Source organism: Mirounga leonina, unplaced genomic scaffold (assembly GCF_011800145.1).
Source record: "Mirounga leonina isolate KUSES-001 unplaced genomic scaffold, KU_Mleo_1.0 Mir_53, whole genome shotgun sequence".
NCBI lineage: Eukaryota > Metazoa > Chordata > Mammalia > Carnivora > Phocidae > Mirounga > Mirounga leonina.
This window is the reverse complement of record NW_023270807.1, coordinates 66,628,116-66,648,628: the sequence shown is the minus strand read 5'-3', so window position 1 is coordinate 66,648,628 and position 20,513 is coordinate 66,628,116. Positions and strand designations below refer to the sequence as shown.

At 40.8% G+C, this 20,513-nt stretch overlaps 1 protein-coding gene across 1 annotated transcript; it reads right to left on the bottom strand.

Annotated features, from left to right (window-relative positions):
- Positions 1–12,418: 12,418 nt before the first annotated feature.
- MFSD4B (major facilitator superfamily domain containing 4B) lies at positions 12,419–20,271 on the bottom strand. Its single transcript, XM_034991836.1, is given in 5 exon segments — positions 12,419–14,482; positions 14,484–15,694; positions 16,940–17,056; positions 18,210–18,378; positions 20,192–20,271. Coding segments are annotated over 5 exon segments (1,584 nt in total). The 5' UTR covers positions 20,243–20,271; the 3' UTR covers positions 12,419–14,446.
- Between the last annotated feature and the right edge of the window lie 242 nt (positions 20,272–20,513).

Sequence of the window (20,513 nt, the reverse complement as noted above, 5' to 3'; positions counted from 1 at the left end):
AGACAACTATAGGCCAATATCTATGGTGAACATAGGCTCAAAAATCTTCCATGAAGTATTAGCAAACCAAATCCAACATTACATTTAAAAAATCATTCACCACAATCAAGTGGGATTTATTCCTGGGTTGCAAGGGTGGTTCAATATTTGAAAATCAATGATAAATCACAATAAGAACCATTTGATATTTCCATAGATACAGAAAAAGCATTTGACAAAGTACAACATCCATTCATGATAAAAAAAAAAAAAAAACTCAACAAAAGTAGATTTAGAGGGAACATACCTCAACATAATAAAGGCCATCAGTGAAAAACCCACAGCTAACATAATCCTTAATGGGGAAAAACTGAGAGCTTTTCCTCTAAGGTCAGGAACAAGACAGGGATGTCCACTCTCATCACTTTTATTCAACATAATACTGGAAGGCCCAGCCACAGCAATCAGACAACAAAAAGAAGTAAAAGGCATCCAAATTGGTAAGGAAGAAGTAAAACTTGCACTATTTGCAGGTGACATGATACTATATATACAAAACCCAAAAGACTCCAACAAAAGACTGCTAGAACTGATACATGAATTCAGTAAAGTCACAGGATACAAAATCAGTATACAGAAGTCCATTGCATTTCTATACACTAAAAATGAAGGACCAGAAAGAGAAATTAAAAAAACAATCTCATTTGCAACTGGACCAAAAACAATAAGATACCTAGGAATAAACCTAACCAAAGAGATGAAAGATCTGTACTCTGAAAACTATAAAATAATGATGAAAAAAACTGAAGGTGACACAAAGATATGGAAAGACATTCCATGCTCATGAATTGGAAGAATATTGTTAAAAGGTCTATACTACCAAAAGCAATCTACACAATTAATGCAATCCTTATCAAAACACCAACAACATTTTTCATAGAACTAGAAGAAATAATACTAAAATTTATATGGAACCACAAAAGACCCTGAATAACCAAAGCTATCTTGAAACAGAAAAGCAGGGGACTGGATATTAAGGAGGGCACTTGTGATGATCACTGGGTGTTATATGTAAGTGATGAATCACTAAATTCTACTCCTGAACTGATTATTACACTATATGTTAACTAGAATTTAAATAAAAACTTTTAACATTTCATGTTAAAAAAAAAAGAAAATGAAAAGCAAAGCTGGAGGTATCACAATCCTAGACTTCAAGATATATTACAAAGCTGTAGTGATCAAAACAGTATGGTACCAGCACAAAAATAGACACACAGATCAATGGAACAGAACAGAAAACCCAGGGCGCCTGAGTGGCTCAGTTGGTTAGCATCTGTCTTTGGCTCAGGTCATGATCCCACAGTTCTGGGATCAAGTCCCACATTGGGCTCCCTGCTCAGTGGGGAGACTGTTTCTCCCTCTCCCTTTGCCCCTCCCCCTGCTTGTGCTCTCTCTCGCTCTCAAATATGTTGGCTAATTGAACATAATTAAAAAATAAATAAAAAATTTTAAAAAGAAAGGAATCTAAGGATACCACTACAGAAAATTATCAAATCACAAAGCAAGAAAAGAAACAGAGGAATTACTAAATAGAGAACAATTAACAAAACTGCAGTAAGTACACACGTACCAATAACTACTTTAAATGTAAATGAACTAAAATTTCCAATCAAAATACACAAAATTGGGGGGGGGGCGGCACCTGGCTGGCTTGGTCACTACAGCATGCAACTCTTGATCTCAGGGTTGTAAATTTAAGCCCCACATTGGGCATGGAGCCTACTTAAAAAAAAAAATACACAAAGTGGCTGAATGGATTAAAAAATAAGACCCAGTGATATGCTGCCTACAAGAGACTCCCTCAGCTTTAAGGACACACACAAACTGAAAGTGAAGGTCCTGAAAAAGATATTCCATGCAAATGGAAACCAAAATAAAGCTGGGATAGCTATATTTGTATCAGACAAAACAGACTTTAAGACAAAGTCTCTAGTAAGAGACAAAGAAGATCACTATATAATGATAAAGGGGTCAAACAAAAGGACGTAACATTTGTAAATATTTGTGTACCCAACATACATGCACCTAAATATATAAAGCAAATATTAAAAGACCTAAAGTGAGAAATGGACAGCCATACAATAATAATTGTAGGGGACTTCATTACCCATTTCCATCAATGGCTAGATCATGCAGAGAGAAAATGCATAAGGAAACATTGGCCTTAAATGACACATGAGGCCAAACACACAACATTTATAGAACATTCCATCCAAAATCAGCAGAATACACATTCTTCTTAAATGCACATGGAACATTCTCCAGGGTAGATATTAGGCCACAACAAGTCTTAATAAATTTTAAAAGACTGAATTCTTGTCAAGTATCTATTCTGACAACAATGGTATAAAACTAGAAATCAATTACAGGAAGAAAATATGAAAATTCACAAATATGTGGAGATTATACAACATGCTACTGAACAACCAATGAGTCAGAGAAGAAATCAAAAGAGAAATTTTAAAATATCTTGAGACAAATGAAAATGGAAATACAATATACCAAAACTAATGATGGAACCAAAGTTGTCCTAACAGGGAAGTTCATAGCAATAAATGCCTACATTAAAAAAAAACAAAGATCCCTACCAACCTAAATTTATACCTCAAGGAACTAGAAAATGTACAATAGCCAAGACATGGAAAATGTCCACTGACAATAAATGGATAAAGAAAATGTGATACACACACACACACACACGAATATTAGCCATAAAAATAAGGAAATCCTGCTATGTGATACATCAATGGAACTTGAGGGCATTATGGTAAGTGAAATAAGTCAGACAGGAAAAGACATATACCGTATAATAAATCATTTATATGTAGAATCTAAAAAAATTTAATTAAAAAAAAATTTAAAAACAAACCTGAACTCATACAGAGAACAGATTGATGGTTATCAGAGGTGAGGGTAGAGGGTGTGCAAAATGAGTGAAGGGGGTCAAAACATACACACTTCTAGTTAAAATGTCATGGGGATGTAAAGTATATTATTGTTAACCATAGTTAACTATACTGATTGTATATTTGAAAGTTGCTAAAACAGTAAATCTTAAAAAAAAAAAAGCATAAATCTTAAGAGTTCTCATTACATGAAAAAAATTTCTAACTATGTGTGATGATGGCTATTACCTAAACCAATAGTGGTGATCATTTTACAATGCATATATATATCATTATGTTGTACACCGAAAACTAATACAGTGTTATGTATTATTTCTCAATAAAAACAAAGAATATATTTATATTCATTTTATCTATGTACATATACATACACTTCTTTGTATATCCAGTTATCTCTAGAAGATGTACAGAAATGACAATAAGAATGGTTGCTTTAATGGGGGTTGGAGTTAAGGGTGAATAAGATCTACTTTTTAATTTACCTTTGTACTATTTGATTGTATTACTGCGCACATATAATATCCATTAAAAACAATTATGTGCTCTTGCTGTTTCTCACTCCTTTATTGCTAGTGGGCTCCATTTAGCTTAGCTATTTGGTCGGGTCCAAGAAGTCCATCCTTTGCATGGTACCTGAGCAGAGAGCTCCCCAGGCCAGCTGCGTGAATTTGCAGCCACGCATCGTCTTCTTCTTCTTCCTGGGTTTTTTGGGGTTTTTTTAAGATTTATTTTAGAGAGAGTATGTGTGTGCGCGTGCGCGCACGTGTGCAAGTGCGGGAAGGGACAGAGCGCAGAGGGAGAGGATCTCAAGGAAAATCCCTGCAGAGTGAGAAGCCTGATGCAGGGCAGAGATCCCATGACCCCGAGATCATGACCGAAGCCAAAATCAAGAGTCAGCCGCTTAACCAACTGAGCCAGGCAGGCGCCCCTCAGCCACAGGTCTTCTTACTGATATGTTGGGACAACTAAATGTTCTTGTGACCCATAACCTTATTAGCTTAGTCAGGGTGTCCCGCCTGGCCTTCCCAACCACAGTTCTTAAAAACTCTTATTATTTCCCTTTTGTTAATGGTCTCTTTTACTAAACTAGTGAATATTACTCTATGAATAAAATTTCCCATTTGTGCCCGTTTTATTTTGGTCCTTTGTCTGAGTGCTTTGGAAACAGTAATAAAAATAGTAATAGTAACTAACCTTCATTCTATACTTACTATGTGTATTAGTTTGCTAGGGCTGCCAAAACAAAGTACCACAGACTGGGTGGCTTAAACAACAGAACCTTCCCCAGGATTCTGGAAGCTAGAAGTCTGAGAGCAAGGCATTGGAGAGCGGTTTCCTCTGCAACCTCTCCCCTTTGCTTGTAGATGGCCGCCCTCTCCTGTGTCTTCACAGGGTCTTCCCTCTGTGCCAGTCTGTGTCCACATTTCCTCCTCTTATAAGGATACCAATCATGTTGGATTAGGACCCACCTTAATGACCTCATTTTAGCTTAGCTGCCTCTTTAAAGACCCTATCTCCAAATATTCAGTGTGGGCTATTAGAGGTTAGGACTTCAACACAGGGATGGGGAAGGGGGGAGCAACACAATTCAGCCTCTCAGTGTACGTATGATGCAATATGCTAGGTGCTTTAAGTCTCCCTGCCTACCCCATGAAAGAAAATAGAGGCCAAGAGATTAAGTAGTGTGACCAAGGAAAGAGTTGGCTGGGTCCAAATTCAAATTCAGGCTGATAGACTCCAGATCCCACACTTCACCACCACACCACACATGAGCTTTTATAATGTGTTCTATAGGGTCCATTCAAGTTTCCCAAAAGAGAGAAACTGAAATGGTTGCTAGAGTGAGCAAATAGAAAAATTCCACTTCCCAAACCATTATCTTTTCCAGTGGGTGGTAGCAGGAGCCCCAGCCAATGCTCCTGTCTGTATCCTTTAAACCACAGTGCCTTGGGCACCTGGGTGGCTCAGTTGGTTAAGCGACTGCCTTCGGCTCAGGTCATGATCCTGGAGTCCCGGGATCGAGTCCCGCATCGGGCTCCCTGCTCAGCAGGGGGTCTGTTTCTCCCTCTGACCCTCTTCGCTCTTGTGCTCTCATTCTCTCTCTCAAATAAATAAATAAAATCTTAAAAAAAAAAAAAAAACCACAGTGCCTTACCCCAGCCTTCCCGTGCAGGGAACACTTAGGAGCAGATGTCATGGTCATTCAGCCCGCTCTCATGCCCAACCAAATCCATGGAAGTTGAAGCAGAAGTACCCCAAGCCCCTACTTCCTCAGGGAAAGCACTGGGGACCCCTGGATATCACAGTCAGCTATACTTGAAATCCCATCACATCTGGCTCAATGCCAAGGCTTCTAGAGCTCTGTATTTAGGAGGAGCCAGAAAAAGCCAAGCTTTGTCCCTGGCATGATGCGAAGGTAAAGATCCTTGCCCAGGGCAAGGTGCACAGCTATAAACTTAGATCGCTGAAAGCAGAGATGGCAGCATTCAAATAAGGACACCCACAGTATCATTACTAACTGCTCGGATAAGACAGGAGAAAGTATGCCGTTTAGTTTCTCTCAGCTCAAAGGTTCCCACTTTAAAAATATCTTTCCCGGGGCGCCTGGGTGGCTCAGTTGGTTAGGCGACTGCCTTCGGCTCAGGTCATGATCCTGGAGTCCCGGGATCGAGTCCCGCATCGGGCTCCCTGCTCGGCAGGGAGTCTGCTTCTCCCTCTGACCCTCCTCCCTCTCATGCTGTCTCTCATTCTCTCTCTCTCAAATAAATAAAATCTTTTAAAAATAAATAAATTAAATAAATAAATAAAAATATCTTTCCCTTGGGCGCCTGAGTGGCTCAGATGGTTAAGCGTCTGCCTTCGGCTCAGGTCATGATCCCAGGGTCCTGGGATCGAGTGCCGCATCAGGCTCCCTGCTTGGCGGGCCTGCTTCTCCCTCTGCCTCTCTCTCTCTCTGACTCTCAAGAATAAATAAATAAAACATTTATATATATATATATCTTTCCCTAAGACTCCAGTAAAGTGTGAGGGGAGTGGAGAGGTTGCTGTACACCTGAATCATGCTCCAACCTAGAAGCATTTAACCATATTATCACTACAGTTGTTTTAAACAAGACAAAAAGGGCTGTGGTCACTAACAGCAGGGTTTCAGCTGCAGGTTCTTTATAGAAGGGAAGCAAGGAGAAACACCCCAGTTTCTCCTTGACATGCAATTTTGAAAACTTCCTTTCCATTCTGAAACAAAGACATAACTGCAATCATCTTTAATGAGGGAACTGTTATTCAAGTAAAATATATATATATTTTAAAGATTTTATTTATTTATTTTTAAAGGTTTTATTTATTTATTTGACAGAGAGAGAGACAGCGAGAGAGGGAACACAAGCAGGGGGAGTGGGAGAGGGAGAAGCAGGCCTCCTGCTGAGCAGGGAGCCCGATGCGGGGCTCAATCCCAGGACCCTGGGAGCATGACCTGAGCCAAAGGCAGACGCTTAACGACTGAGCCACCCAGGCGCCCCAAGATTTTATTTATTTGACAGAGAGAGACACAGTGAGAGAAGGAACACAAGCAGGGGGAGTGGGCGAGGGAGAAGCAGGACTCCTGCTGAGCAAGGAGCCTGATGCGGGGCTCAATCCCAGGACCCTGGGAGCATGACCTGAGCCGAAGGCAGACGCTTAACGACTGAGCCACCCAGGTACCCATGCCAAATTCATTTTTAAGCATCCATGAAATGAAACACCAATTTTATCTTAAACCAACATGAGTATTTATTTATATCAATATTTTATTCAAACAAGCTTTTACATTGTACAGAGGCATGTAAGTTGCGAGCAGTCTTAAATACAGATGTAATCAATCTATGAGGCTACCTCTACCTCGTTAAGGGCCCCAAATCAAAACTGATTGGTGAAAACCTGTCTAGAAAGGCAACCTCCAACTGGTGCAGGTTCAGTTTCATTTCAAGTAGGATTTCAAACCAAGTAAGCTCTCTGACACTTGCTCAATGACTAAATAAAAAACTGGAAGCAAAGAGAACAAAACTTTGGGGTAGATGTCTGATACAACCTTTCATCTATTCAGTATGTGGGTGATACTAAGTTGATTATAATGGGCTGAAAGTCTGCCTAGGGTTTGAAGCAATACTAACAAAAGCATGGGTTTCTCTATCTTCTTATAGCTGGTTTCTTCTGGGAAAACTGATTAGGACAAAATATTATCTAAGTCCAATAATGAAAGCACCCAAAAAAATTAAAAACAGAACATATGAGCCAGCAATCACACTTGTGGGGATACCCAAAAGAACTGAAAGCAGAAATTGAAACAGATACGTGTACATAAATTTTCATAGAAGCGTTACTCACAATTGCCAAAAGGTGGAAGCAACCCAAGTGTCCAGAACAGGTAAATGGATCAACAAAGTATACATTCAAAAGACTATTAAACAGCCTTACAAAGGAAATTCTGACACATGCTACAACATGCTAAGTGAAATACACTGGGCATAAAAGGACAAATACTGTATAATGCCATTTATATGAAGTACTTGGAGTAGTGAAATTTGTAGAGACAGAAAGTAGACTGATCACTGTCAGGACTGGTAGGAGGATGGAATGGGGAGTTACAGTGTTTAATGGGTTATGGAGTTAGTTTTGTGGATGACGGCTGTGAGGGTTGCACAATAATGTGAATGTGCTTAGTGACACTGAATTTATACACTTAAAAATGGTTGAGGGGCGCCTGGGTGGCTCAGTCGTTAGGCGTCTGCCTTCGGCTCAGGTCATGGTCCCAGGGTCCTGGAATCGAGCCCCGCATCGGGCTCCCTGCTCGGCGGGAAGCCTGCTTCTCCGTCTCCCACTCCCCCTGCTTGTGTTCCCTCTCTCGCTCTCTGTCAAATAAATAAAATCTTAAAAAAAAGGTTGAGATGGTAAATATTATGTAATGTCTATTTCATCACAATTAAAAATAATTCTTTTTGTTTTGTAGATTTTATTTGTCAGAGAGAGAGAGAGGGAGCACACAAGCAGGGGCAGAAGCAGAGAGAGAAGCAGGCTCCCCACTGAGCAGGGAGCCCGATGTGGGGCTCGATCCCAGGACCCCGAGATCATGACCTGAGCCAAAGGCAGACGCTGAACCGACTGAGCCACCCAGGCATCCCTAAAAATAATTCTTTTAAAAAGCACCTTATAACCTCACAAGTTGTTCAGAACCTAAAAAGCCCACAGCCTTAAGTCACTCATGTCATCAAACAACTTTTACACTTCTCCAGGCCATCCATTAACTAACATAACCAAACACATCGAAGGCAAGTTGCCATAAAGCCAGAGACCAGATAGGAAAGGCATTCTGCAATTAAAAATATAAGCCAAAAGGAAGACAATACATAAGAATTAATGGCCACGGTGCAAGAACCTAAGGGATCTTTTCTGCAAGAATTAAGAGAAATGAACAAGGCAGAAGTACAGGACATGAGAACACATAATTAAGACAACCACCAAAAAATGTTGGAAAATTCTCTTTGCAAAAATTCAATGTTATAAAATTTTAACTCATTAAATATGAAACTATTTATAGCTAAATAAAAATCCAAGTGCAACCTAGCTCAAATGCCAACTGGCCAAAGTGCATAAAGCGAAAGAGCTTAAGTCCTCCTGACAAACAAGGTGACCAGCCTCGGTTTGCTTCCTTGACACACAAGGAAAGACAAACCTGCTCTTCCAGATCACTAAGCACAACTTTCTACCATCAGGACCCAGTAAAACTAGGCCTTTCCTTAAGTGCCATGATAATTTATATTATGCCATTTGAGAAGGTATCTAGCACAACTTTTCTGACCCCAGATACTTGTAAACTTCTAGTATAACAGAAGATAAAGCCTTCCTAGAAACATCTTGTGTGATTATTTGTTTGATACCTGGTTTCTCCCACTAGACCTGTGTTATCCAATATGGCAGTGACCAGCTAATGCAGATATTTAAATTAAAAATTCCTTTTATTTGTATTAGCCATATTTCAAGGGCTCAATTCACCACATGTGACCAGTGGCTACTGGGCAGTGCAGATATAAAATGTTCCCATCATTGTGGGAAATTCTACTGGACGGTACTGCTTTAGAGGGTAGGTTCCACAGAGGTAGGAACCTTCTGATCTTTCACCAGTATAACATAACACCTCTCACAGAGACAGCCAAATAGGAGGCATTCAACAGACATAAGAAATAAATATTCAACAGCCAATGCAGTAAATGGAGAGGACTGAAGGGAACTCCTGAGTCTGGGGTTTGTGTGTTAAGAGAGAGGAGGGGGCGCATGGGAATACAGACTCCTACAGATTTAGGGTCAGATTTAGAAAAGCTGAAACAAAACAAACTGAATTCCCTAGAGTAGCAAAGAATTTGACCCTCTCAAAAAGTGAATCTTGCTACCCAAAATGTGGTCAGTCCACAGGCCAATAGCTCCCCATCATGTAAAAGCTTGTTAGAAATGTAGAATCCCAGGGGCGCCTGGGTGGCTCAGTTGGTTAAGCGGCTGCCTTCAGCTCAGGTCATGATCCCAGGGTCCTGGGATCGAGTCCCGCATCGGGCTCCCTGCTCAGCAGGGAGTCTGCTTCTCCCTCCCCCCTCCCCCGGCTTGTGTTCCCTCTCTCGTGCTCTCTCTCTCTCTGTCAAATAAATAAAAATAAATCTTTAAAAAAAAAAAAAAGAAAGAAAAGAAATGTAGAATCCCAGCCCCTATCCCAGGTACTACTGAATTAGAATCTATATTTTAACAAGCAATTCAAATGCACATTAACGTATGAGAAGCACTAGCCTAGTTCTCTACTCTCCAGATTGAGCAAGTATCCCTCACTCAACAAATTTAGAAAAAACAAAAACAAAAACACTAGGCACAACTGCATGTAAATCTATAATAATTGCAATAAAATTTTCAATTAAAAAAGGGCCATTTTAACAAACCTGGAATCATACCTTAAGCTTTTTTGTATCCCTTCTCTACCACCTCTACCCCCACTGCACCCCTACAGTATAGGAAAATGTCAAACACACATAGTATCTGTGAGTTCACGTACACAAACACACACACATTCAGAGCACTGTGAACAAAACAAGTGGCACTTAACAGATACAGATACAGGGTATCCCAGAAGAATGTTATCTACTTCCACTAAGAAACTTAAGCTCTATTTTAGTAATAACTTTTAAGTGGCAGGAGTGATATACTGCTATGGGAAACCAAAAGTTCTGGTTATGAGAAAGCTATCCTGATTATTCAATGATTCTACCTGAAACGCAATCATTTTACATGTAATCCACGTCTCCCACAGTTTTTAGGAGGGTGTTATGTTACTCCACTGATCAATTAGGTTTGTTTTGTTTTGTTTAATAAGTTACAATTCTTCAAACTAATAACCAGTCCAACAACTGCAGTGGCAACGCACTCTGGACACAAAATTCAAGTTGTTTCTGAAACTTTATCTGGTAGGAGGGAATTTTTTTTTTTACCCTTTTACCCAAGAAATTATGTTGAGGAGAAATCTTAAGAACTTTTCTAAGTGTTTAGAATTATAAATTACTTATACAGGGGCGCCTGGGTGGCTCAGATGGTTAATCGTCTGCCTTCGGCTCAGGTCATGATCCCGGGGTCCTGGGATCAAGCCCCACATCGGGCTCCTGGCTCAGCAGGGAGCCTGCTTCTCCCTCTCCCTCTGCCTCTCCCCCTGCTCATGCTCTCTATCTCTGTGCCTCAAATGAATAAATAAAATCTTTTATAAATAAATAAATTAATTAAATAAATAAATAAATAAATAAATAAATAACTTATACAAGGGTGCCTGGAAGGCTGAGTTGGTAGAGCATATGATTTGATCTCAGGGGTCGGGAATTCAAGCCCCACATTGGGCAAGGAGCTTACTTTAAAAAAAAATTAAAAAAAATAAAAACTTTGCATAAATTACTTATACTTGTCCCTTACATTTTTATGCACTTCCCCAATCTTCCAGCTGACTTTTTAATACCTTCATTACTTTTATGATAAACAGGTTTTTTAAAAGGATTTTTCTTTAAAAAATAAGAGTAACTGAAAGATGCCCTCAAAGCATCTTTACTTTGAAAATTATTACTATGAAAATATAACTAAACTGAAATTTACCTATTTCTCTTATAGGAAGCTGCGTTTGAACAAGTTAAAATCACAGTGGGAAAGAACATAAAATGTCAAGGGGAAAAAAAGCCTAACTCTGAGTTAGCCCATCCATTGCCCCACAAACAGAATCTCTTCTATCAGGTTCATTGGCCTGGCCTAATGGAGCCTTCCATGCCCACTCACTCAGTTTGGTACCCATAATCACTTTCGATGACTGCTGAGGGCTTCTTGTCCCCAGCTCCAACTTTTTAGTTCTCTTGTGTGTACAGCATACACACACTAAGGTAACACCCAATGAGTTGCATCTCTGCACTAGCCTCTCCCCCTGGAGTTTGGGTAGAACCCGTGACTTGCTTCTAGCCAAGAGCATACTGCAAAGGTGAGGGATGCCACTCCTGTGATTATGTTAAAGAAGACTCCAGCTTGGCAGACTGGGGTGAGAGATTCTCCTGCTGGCTTTGAAGAAATGGGCTGCCATGTTGTGAGAGATCTACAGAGGGCTGCCTGGCAAAAAAACGTGGGAGGTTCTAGGAACTGGGGCTGATGGCAGCCCACAGCCAGCAAAAAACAGGGACCTGAGCATACCACAGCAAGGAACTGAATACTGTCAACCACATACATGGCCCTGGAAGTGAACCCTAAGCTTCAAAATGGAGCAGAGCTCTATCCAACAGCTTGACTGCAGCAGCCCCACGAGACCCTCAACAGAGGACCCAGTGAAGTCATGCCCACATTTCTGACTCAAACTGTGAGACAAAAAATGTCTGTTGTTAGGGCGCCTAGATGGTTTGGTCGGTTAGGCAACCAACTTTTGATCTCAGCTCAGGTCTCAATCTCACAGTTGTGAGTTCAAGCCCCACGTTGGGCTCCATACTAGGCGTGGAGCCTACTTAAAATAAACAAAAATGTTGTAAACTGCTAAATCTGTTATTCAGCAATAGAAAACTTCAGTATTGGCTACTTGTATATCAGCAGACACTTACCTAGGGACTGATTATTAGAATGAATGCTAATTCTTGGAATTATACGAAGTCTTATCCTTCCAATATGGAAATACATCAAACTTTAACAATGCCTACAATCACGGGCGCCTGGGTGGCTCAGTTGGTTAAACAACTGCCTTCGGCTCAGGTCATGATCCTGGAGTCCCGGGATCGAGTCCCACATCGGTCTCCCTGCTCAACAGGGAATCTGCTTCTCCCTCTGACCCTCCCCCCTCTCATGCACTCTCTCTCATTCTCGCTCTCTCAGATAAATAAATAAATAAATCTTTAAAAAAAAAAAAAAAAACAATGCCTACAATCTCATATGGCCACTCACATTTTGGTTTGTGGAACTCTTGTGGATTTTCCAGTGTGGATTTCCAAATTTTCTGCCATGTTCTTATTATCATCCTTTTCTCCCTGAGCTACATCTTCTACCCGTTAAATGTAGATGCTGCAGATAGTATCCCTGTTCTAGCAAGCGTCCCAGCTGCCAAATAGCATCTACTGCCTAAATTCCAACAACCTGAGAAAAAGCAGTAAATGGAACACAGGTGGTCTCCAAGTTGTAGCTAAGAGAAAAGTACAATACAAAAAGAGCAAGAAGAATACACTTTTTACTGTTCATTTCTCCACCGGCCCTCTCCAAAACTGCTAGGTTATATATACAAACCCATATTATGGCAGGTATTGAAGGTGAATGAGCAGTGGTCAAAAAAGATACATTTCACTCGAGAAAAAACAAAGGCAAATTTGTAGAAATTAGATAAATGAGAAAGCAAACATACTGCAAGCAGGTAGAAATTAAATGTTATTCACCATAAAACACGGTAAAGAGAAGTAAACAAAAGCAGTCATCAGTGCTAGTCATTTATCAAAGGAGAGCTCACACCAGCTTTGCCACACTCATATGAAGTACCCTTTGTGATCCCTGACCCCTAGGCCACCAAGCCCCTTTCTAATCATTATTTTGGTTTCCCAGGTATTTCAAACTCAGGAAGGAAGAGCCCTGGGTGGGTGAAACGAATATTCCAAATACTGCAAAAGACTGTGCCTCTTTGTAAATTAAACTAGCAGCATAGTTTACAGTGCTTACAATGTAATTACCAGCCAAACTCAATAAAGAACAAACCCTGTACGAGCAAGGCCCAGACCCAGACTTCATTACTAAGGTAGGCCCCACTACTAACATAGTAATTCTCAAGCAGCTTTTAAAGTTGGAACATTGCATCTCCAAATCCCACTTGAACATCAAGAAAATCAGCATATAAAAATAACTTTTTTTTTTAAATATCTGTAAAAATAGTAAAATCTCCATAATTGAATGAATTACTGTAAGACACCGATTATAACATGCAACATTATTTTGTATATGTACATGGATAACTGTCAATTAAATTTTGTCACAAAATGTTAAGTGACCACTGACTTTAAGACATATTCTGATTTCAGAGATGTTAAAAATGTGAAAAAAGGTGCATCTTAGAACTGATGAAACACTACTGAAAAATGTGTTTTGCAGGTAATTATTAAACACTGAGTCTCTTAAATTGACATGTATTCACAATCAGTATTCTCAAAACTATCACTTTTGTTTCACTTCTCATTTGAAATGAAGAATGGATGGGACTTACGTTATTTCTAACAGACACACTGCACAGACTTTTTTTTTTACTTTTTTTTTCCTTGCACAAACTTTGAAACTTGTGGATTCCTAGTTTGAAAATCCTCTCATTTTCACTAATAGAATCACAGATCAGGAGACAGATAAACAAGGCCTCTTTAGGGACTGAGTGCAGGGCCAGAAAAAACTAGTGAGCAGCAGTCCTGAAGCCGGGTCTCTAGGGCCCTGTTCTGTGTTCTCCTGATAGAAATCAGAAATCAAATGAGGAATCAGAATTCTCCAGCGCAACACTACAGGGAGGGCAAAGCAATTAATAAAAATCTCTGTCCATTTTCAAAGTTGCTCTTTTATGAAAGGACACTCCTCTACTTCCCTGGTAGAATACTGACGATTGATCATTTGTTCAGCTAATCAATTCAACTATTAGATGGTTTCATTCTATTAGAACAGCACCCAACTTCTCAACAACAAACACCTTCTTTGCATGCTCTGAGGGGTGGAGACCATAAAACATTACCTAATCAGCCACATGCCAAACACCAGCCTCACAGTAAGATCCTGCCGGACGAGACCATTTGTTCTTTATGGAAAACTGTGGAATTACAGAACCTTTCAAAACTTTGTAGCATTTGCTATACTCTGACCTAGAAATTTTGATCCCCAAAGCATGTTGAAGATCTGTTAATGTTCTGCTCTGACTGGCTTCTTTACAACTGGAGATTATTCAAGGAGGTCAGAATAATCCATCTTCTCTAGGTGTTAGTCCCTTTTAGCCTGGTTTCTTGCAAGGTGATTCACAGGGAACTGGCCACTATTAACTTGAGGGGACTCCAGTACCACTGCACTGGAGTGGAATTGACTGGAGATTTCAGCCAAGGGCTCCATCAAAATATTTTTAGATGTCTCTATTACAGAATTCCTCATTGTATCATTCATTTCAATCACTTCAAAATCCATTTCATTCCATTTTTCTGCATCCTCTTCTTCATTGTCTTCCTCATAGTCATTTAGCTCAGAACTAGACAGCAAAGCTTTCTGGTCCTCGCTTTTTGTGTGTTCTTTTCGCTGCTGACTGAGAGGTGAGGTGGCTAATTTATAGAGCACGGGAAATAAAATAGCAGTGGCTATCGATGCCCCCAAACAGGTGTACAAAACTACAGGCAAATCAGGGTATTGTCCTTGAAGAATTCCAATTATTGCAGGAATAGCCATTTCTCCCAGGGCAGCACCGACTACAAAAAATGCTGCAGATTTCCCATGGATGGTTGTGTACTGCTCAATCCAAGAAACACCACTGGGAAACGTGGTTGCCATCGAGGCCCCATACACCGAAGTCGCTATCCAGAGACAAACTGGGCTCTTGTCGAAAAGCACCAACAATAAGGATGATGTCAGGCTGCCAATGTTGCTTAACACAATCATGGTTCCAGGTTGTAAACATGTAGCAAAAAAGATTGCTAGGCCCCTGCAGGCTGCAAAGGTCCCCCAGAAGATGGAGTTCAACCCAGCCGCTTCACTTTCCGTCATGCCTGCGTGGCTGGTCGCAAACGTGAAAACGTAAGAGCCATATGTTACCTCGGCTCCAACATAAAAAAAGAAGAACAAAAAAAGGAGACAAAGAAGGGCATTGTGGTATTTAGCTCTTCGAGACCTCTGAGCAGATGCTTTTGCTTTTTCCTGCCTTGAGCTCTTCTTTAAAAACAGAGCCAAAAAAAAGGTAGCAACTACAAAAACGTAAGTACCAATAACAGCATACGCCCACAGTAAATTCATATTGTCAGGTACTCCGAGTAGAGATTCTGAGTCAGCTTCAGATGACTGGTTGAGGGCAGAATGGTTAGAGTTAGGCTCTGCGTGGTTTGCAGCAGACACCGTCGTGCCCAATGCCAACTTAGCCAGCAGTGGAGCCAAAAAGGCACCCAAGGCAAAACTGAAGTGTAAGGCCTGCATATGTGGGGCTCCTCTGTCCCCCCAGATAGCCAAGATTAGGACGTTACCACCTACCAATGAAAGATGAGGAAAATTATTTAATCATGGTAACTTAGCAAAAAACGGTTCACTACTATCAGGAGGAGGATGAGTCTATTTTACACGGCACAAGGATGAAGGTATTCTCAGTCATCAAATGTTGCAACTCGGTCGATTTTATGATTAAGGAACTCTAACCTACCACCACCACAGAACTCTAAGCATCGGAACATCACATACTCACAAATGGATTCTACAAGCTAGTAAACCACGACCTCCTAGAGCCAGGCACCTTAGCCCAAGGCTTTTTACAAGACAGTTCTAATACGAGGCTGGCAGGGGGTGGGGAGGGTGGGAAAGAGGTGGATATTTATTTGTAAACATTTTAAATATATATTACCATGAGATAATGGCCAAATTACCAAATAACCAGTTGAGGAAAATTATTTAGGTATATAGCAGATGCAAAACACATGTTCAGAAACCTGAACACTGTAGAATTCTGCTGGGCCCATTACAGGAAACAAAGGTGAAAGGCAAGAAGCATCAGGTGTTGTGTTAGCTTTCTCTTTAACATATTTGCAGATAAACATACAATTGTGCCCCATAATTTCACGACCAAACTAAGCCTAAAGTATAAAATATCCCCGATATATCAGGTAACAATAGAGCAGGGGAAGAAGAGAGCTGGTTTTAGGGGTGGACAAATGCCAAGTATGTTGTTTAGTAGGTTTTAAAAGATAACAAGACACATGAAGAGGATCTCCTGCAGGAAGACAGGAGCTTTTGAGAGGGGAAAAAAAGAGAAGGAAAGTCATACACAGCACAGGTTTCTCTTAGTTCAAAAGGCAGAGGGCTTTTTAAATTGGATAGCTGCTTCTATGATTCCTCAGTCAAATATGGTTCCAAAGTTGGTTTAACCTATTAACCCATGAATTCCTCCCATACTACACCGATAAAGTTCTATCCCAAAATGAAAGCCCACTCACCTGCACCATAATTACCCACATGGGGGACCCTTTCCTGTTTGGGTACTGCAAATCAATAATCTCTCACTGAACAAAATTCCTTAAATTCACTCCATGAATTGCCAAAAACAGGCACCCTACTTGGCAAGAAGAGTAGCTGCCAGAGGGTAGTTCTGACTGGGTGACGCCAAGAGCAATTCAGTAGGTCGGTGTCATTTTACACTGCAAATGACAATTTGATGTCATCTGCTCTACTTTTTCTAGTAGAAAGTCCCTACTCCCAGAGATGACCCTGCAGGGCTCACTGACCTGTATCCAGAATGCCAGCTGAAACACCAAAGACGGACATCATGACAATCAGTAATACTGCTGTCTTACAAAATGGAACAAGATAAAGACCAACTGTGGTGGTCAACATTGACACCCCTGAGAAGAAAGGTAAAAGTCAGCTATAAAAAACAATATTCATGCAAGGAGTCATAAATCAAGTCAACATCATAGAAATTCCCATAAATGCAAAGTAGGTCAAGTTACAATTGGGTAACAGTAAGTGGATAAGAGGTTCAGCATCCATAAATGGTTATTTCCTTTACAAGCTTTCATAATATTTATGGACTATAAAATATAAGTTAATCTAATGTGAGTACATTTCTAGCATTGCTGATAATCAAACCATATACTACAGGGCAAAGTTTTATAGCAAAACTGACAACTCAAAAATTTATTTAAATATCTCATATTTTAAAAAGAGACTTTTAATCTAAGTAAATAAATACATACACACGTACATACATCAAATAAATAAAATAAAAAGACTTTTAGGTATGAGGTAAAAAATTAAAAAGAAAAATAAAATGCATTTATGTTAGTTTGTAGTAGAAATGTATTAAGTAATTTAGCTTGGGAATAAGGAGGGAAATACAAGAGATCTATATGTTCTCAACCCACTTTGGAAATCTGAGTAATTATTCATTTATTCATCAACAACAGTAAATTATTGTCCTTACTTCCAAAGCACTTTTATCACATTAATCCAGATTTTCTTTAAACGTGTCTATTTATTCAAAAGAGAGTAAGTTAAAAGCTTTGCCATCTACTTGAAGGGCGAGGTAGAGAGGTCTGGAGGCATCATTAACATGGGACGGCTGGGACAAAAATTTAGCCTACGTCCTTTTGCCCCCAGTACTTCCCACCTTCATTCTCAGTTCAGGGCCTAGCCTGGGCAGGTTCAAGGAATTCATTCTGATCTCTGGTGGCCCCAGGAGATCTGCCCTAAACCCTGACAAGCAGAGTTCTTTGGACAACTAGTATGTGATCCAGGGGTGGTGCCTAAATTACACTGATGGTCAGGAAGGCTAAAGATAGTAACACATTCTAGGGCTAATCTAAATTTCCAGAGCGGCCCTGCATGGATTCCCTATAATTGTTGAGATGAAAACAGGCATCAAGGAAACCTGATTTTCACCGAGGACGCCTGAACACTACTCATCTGAGTTGTCAACCATAAAATGTTTCATTTTTAAAAACAAAGCGTAAATTCCTTGAAAGTCATAAAAAGCTAAAATTGGTCTGTACTTACCCAAAAGTAGAAAATGATTCATAATGTCAAGAAGAACTCCACCAATCACTGAGCCAGTTAAAAATCCAAAGGCACGGCCCACAAAAATCAGAGAAAGACTGCTAATATTGCGGTTCACATTTGTTGCCAAATCTTGAAATGTTGGTCCCAGTATAGCAACACTCATTCCCTAAAATTTAAAAAGACAAAACCTTTCATTTACAATCATTAAAATAATGTCTATCTGTGTGGTAGTTTTTTTCACTATTAAAAAGGGAGGAGGAGGGGCGCCTGGGTGGCTGAGTTGGTTGAGCAGCCGACTGTGGATTTCACACTCTTGATTTCAGCTCCGTCATGACCGCAGGGTTGTGAGATCAAGCTCCATGCTGGGCTTGGAACCTACTTAGATTCTTTCTCTCCCTCTCTCTGCCCCTCCCCCACATCTAAACATTTAATTAAAAAATAAAAATAAAAAAGGAGGAGGGGTTTTCAGTGTAATGTAGGGGATTACTTCAAATCTCACAGTCGGAAAAATTCAGGATGACAGTACTAGGACTCCTAGACTATAGGCTACTGCATCTGGTGTGTCAAATACTACTGGTTTTCTAGTTTTGACAACTCTCAAGTCTAAAAAAAAATTCTTTAATTTTTCTGGCTGCTACAATTTTGTTTCCTTTTTGAACAATACCACAAGAGACTCTTGTATTAACAGTAAAATGTAACATCAAAATCATTTTTGAAATAGTTTTGTGCACTTTGAAATATACTATATGCACAAATAACACAGTAATTTAGATGTTAAAAATTTAAATTATCAAACCATTAAAACAGCATTCCTGTTTTTTTATGGTGTTAAAACAGCAATATTTCTGGATGCACATGGTGTCCTTCCTCTGACACATACAAAATACACAGAAAATAGACAAATCAAACGTTTCTAAATCTGTATTCTTCCTCAAAGAAAACTCCAAGCCATCAGAGAATATTTGTTGGATACTTTAAAAAAAATGCTTCTGTCTATGCTTCAAGAATAATTCATTCTAATTGGACTGCTCTGCTCAAAACACGGGTGTGCGTCTTGCCCAAGCCAGAGCAGAGCAAGCACTTGGTACATGGAGGGAAGGCTGAGCTCCATCTCCAATCAAATTACTTCCTCCTTGTAAAGCACTTAAAACAGGACCTGGCACAAGGTGAGGGCTCAAGAAGCGTCTGCAATGATTTTTCTTTTTTCAAATTAAAATACTCCAGGAACCCCTTGTGGCTCAAGCGAAAGACGCTAAGTGACTTCCTTAGAGGACACTCTGAGAAGTGACTCTCCTCAGAGGACTCACCCTACCAAATCCCCAAGAGCCCAATATTCAGGACAAGTGATGAGAGGACCATCTCCAGAAATAAGGGAATCGTGGGGCACCCAAGGGGTTTGTCAAAAGGCGCTTCTAGCCTTGCAGTTCGCTCTTAAAAACAAAAACTGAAGGATCTAAAGGTTTGTTTTACATAGGATTGTGGGTAGAATAAGCGACCTATTATTCCTGCCTCCACCACTTAAAACCAGCTGTGTGGTCCAGAAAAGTCATTTTCCCTCTATGGGTCTATTTTGCCCCGTCTGCAAAAATAAGGAGTTGGCTGAATCTGGTCAGACAAGGAAGAGGAAATCCCAGAAAAGCAGCTCTGTGTAATAATTTGGGGTCTGCGTGGGCTCAAGGGGGAGGGGCTATAGACCTGGCAACACCCCCTTGCATCTATCTCCCCCACGCCACGTAGAAGTAGGAAGGTTTGCTGGAACTGGCAAATATATTAGGAAAATCAATTTCCCACTTGACAATAACCAACAGTAGAACTGTGCCCATTTTTCAGATTAAGAAACCAAGGCTGGGGCAGACGAACGCGCCCAAGGTCACACAGTTTGCAAGTGGCAGAGGCGAGACTCGAGCTCAGAAGCCGGCGTTCTCTACAGAACGCCCGCTTACGCCCCCGCCTGGGAGGATTCCAGCCCCGGCTCTCACCAGCCCCAGGAAGGCAGCACACAGGATCACGGTTATGAACCAGCGCAGCATGCTTCCAGCCCGGCGGCTCCGCCGGGAGCCCGCCACCACCACCGCCTCATTCTCCGCCGCGGCCTCGGCCCCGAGGAGCCGCTGCCCGGCAGCCGGGGCCCCGGCCCCACGGAGTTCCAGCTCCAACTCCAGTTCGGCGGCTCAGGAGAAGCGGTCTTGCTGCCGCCCGGCTTCTCAGCGGAGCCTCGGGCAAGCGGGAGCCAAGCCCCGGCTCCGCCTCTGCAGGCCCGGCCGTCCCGGCTGGAGCCACTTCCCCAGGAACTGCCCCCTG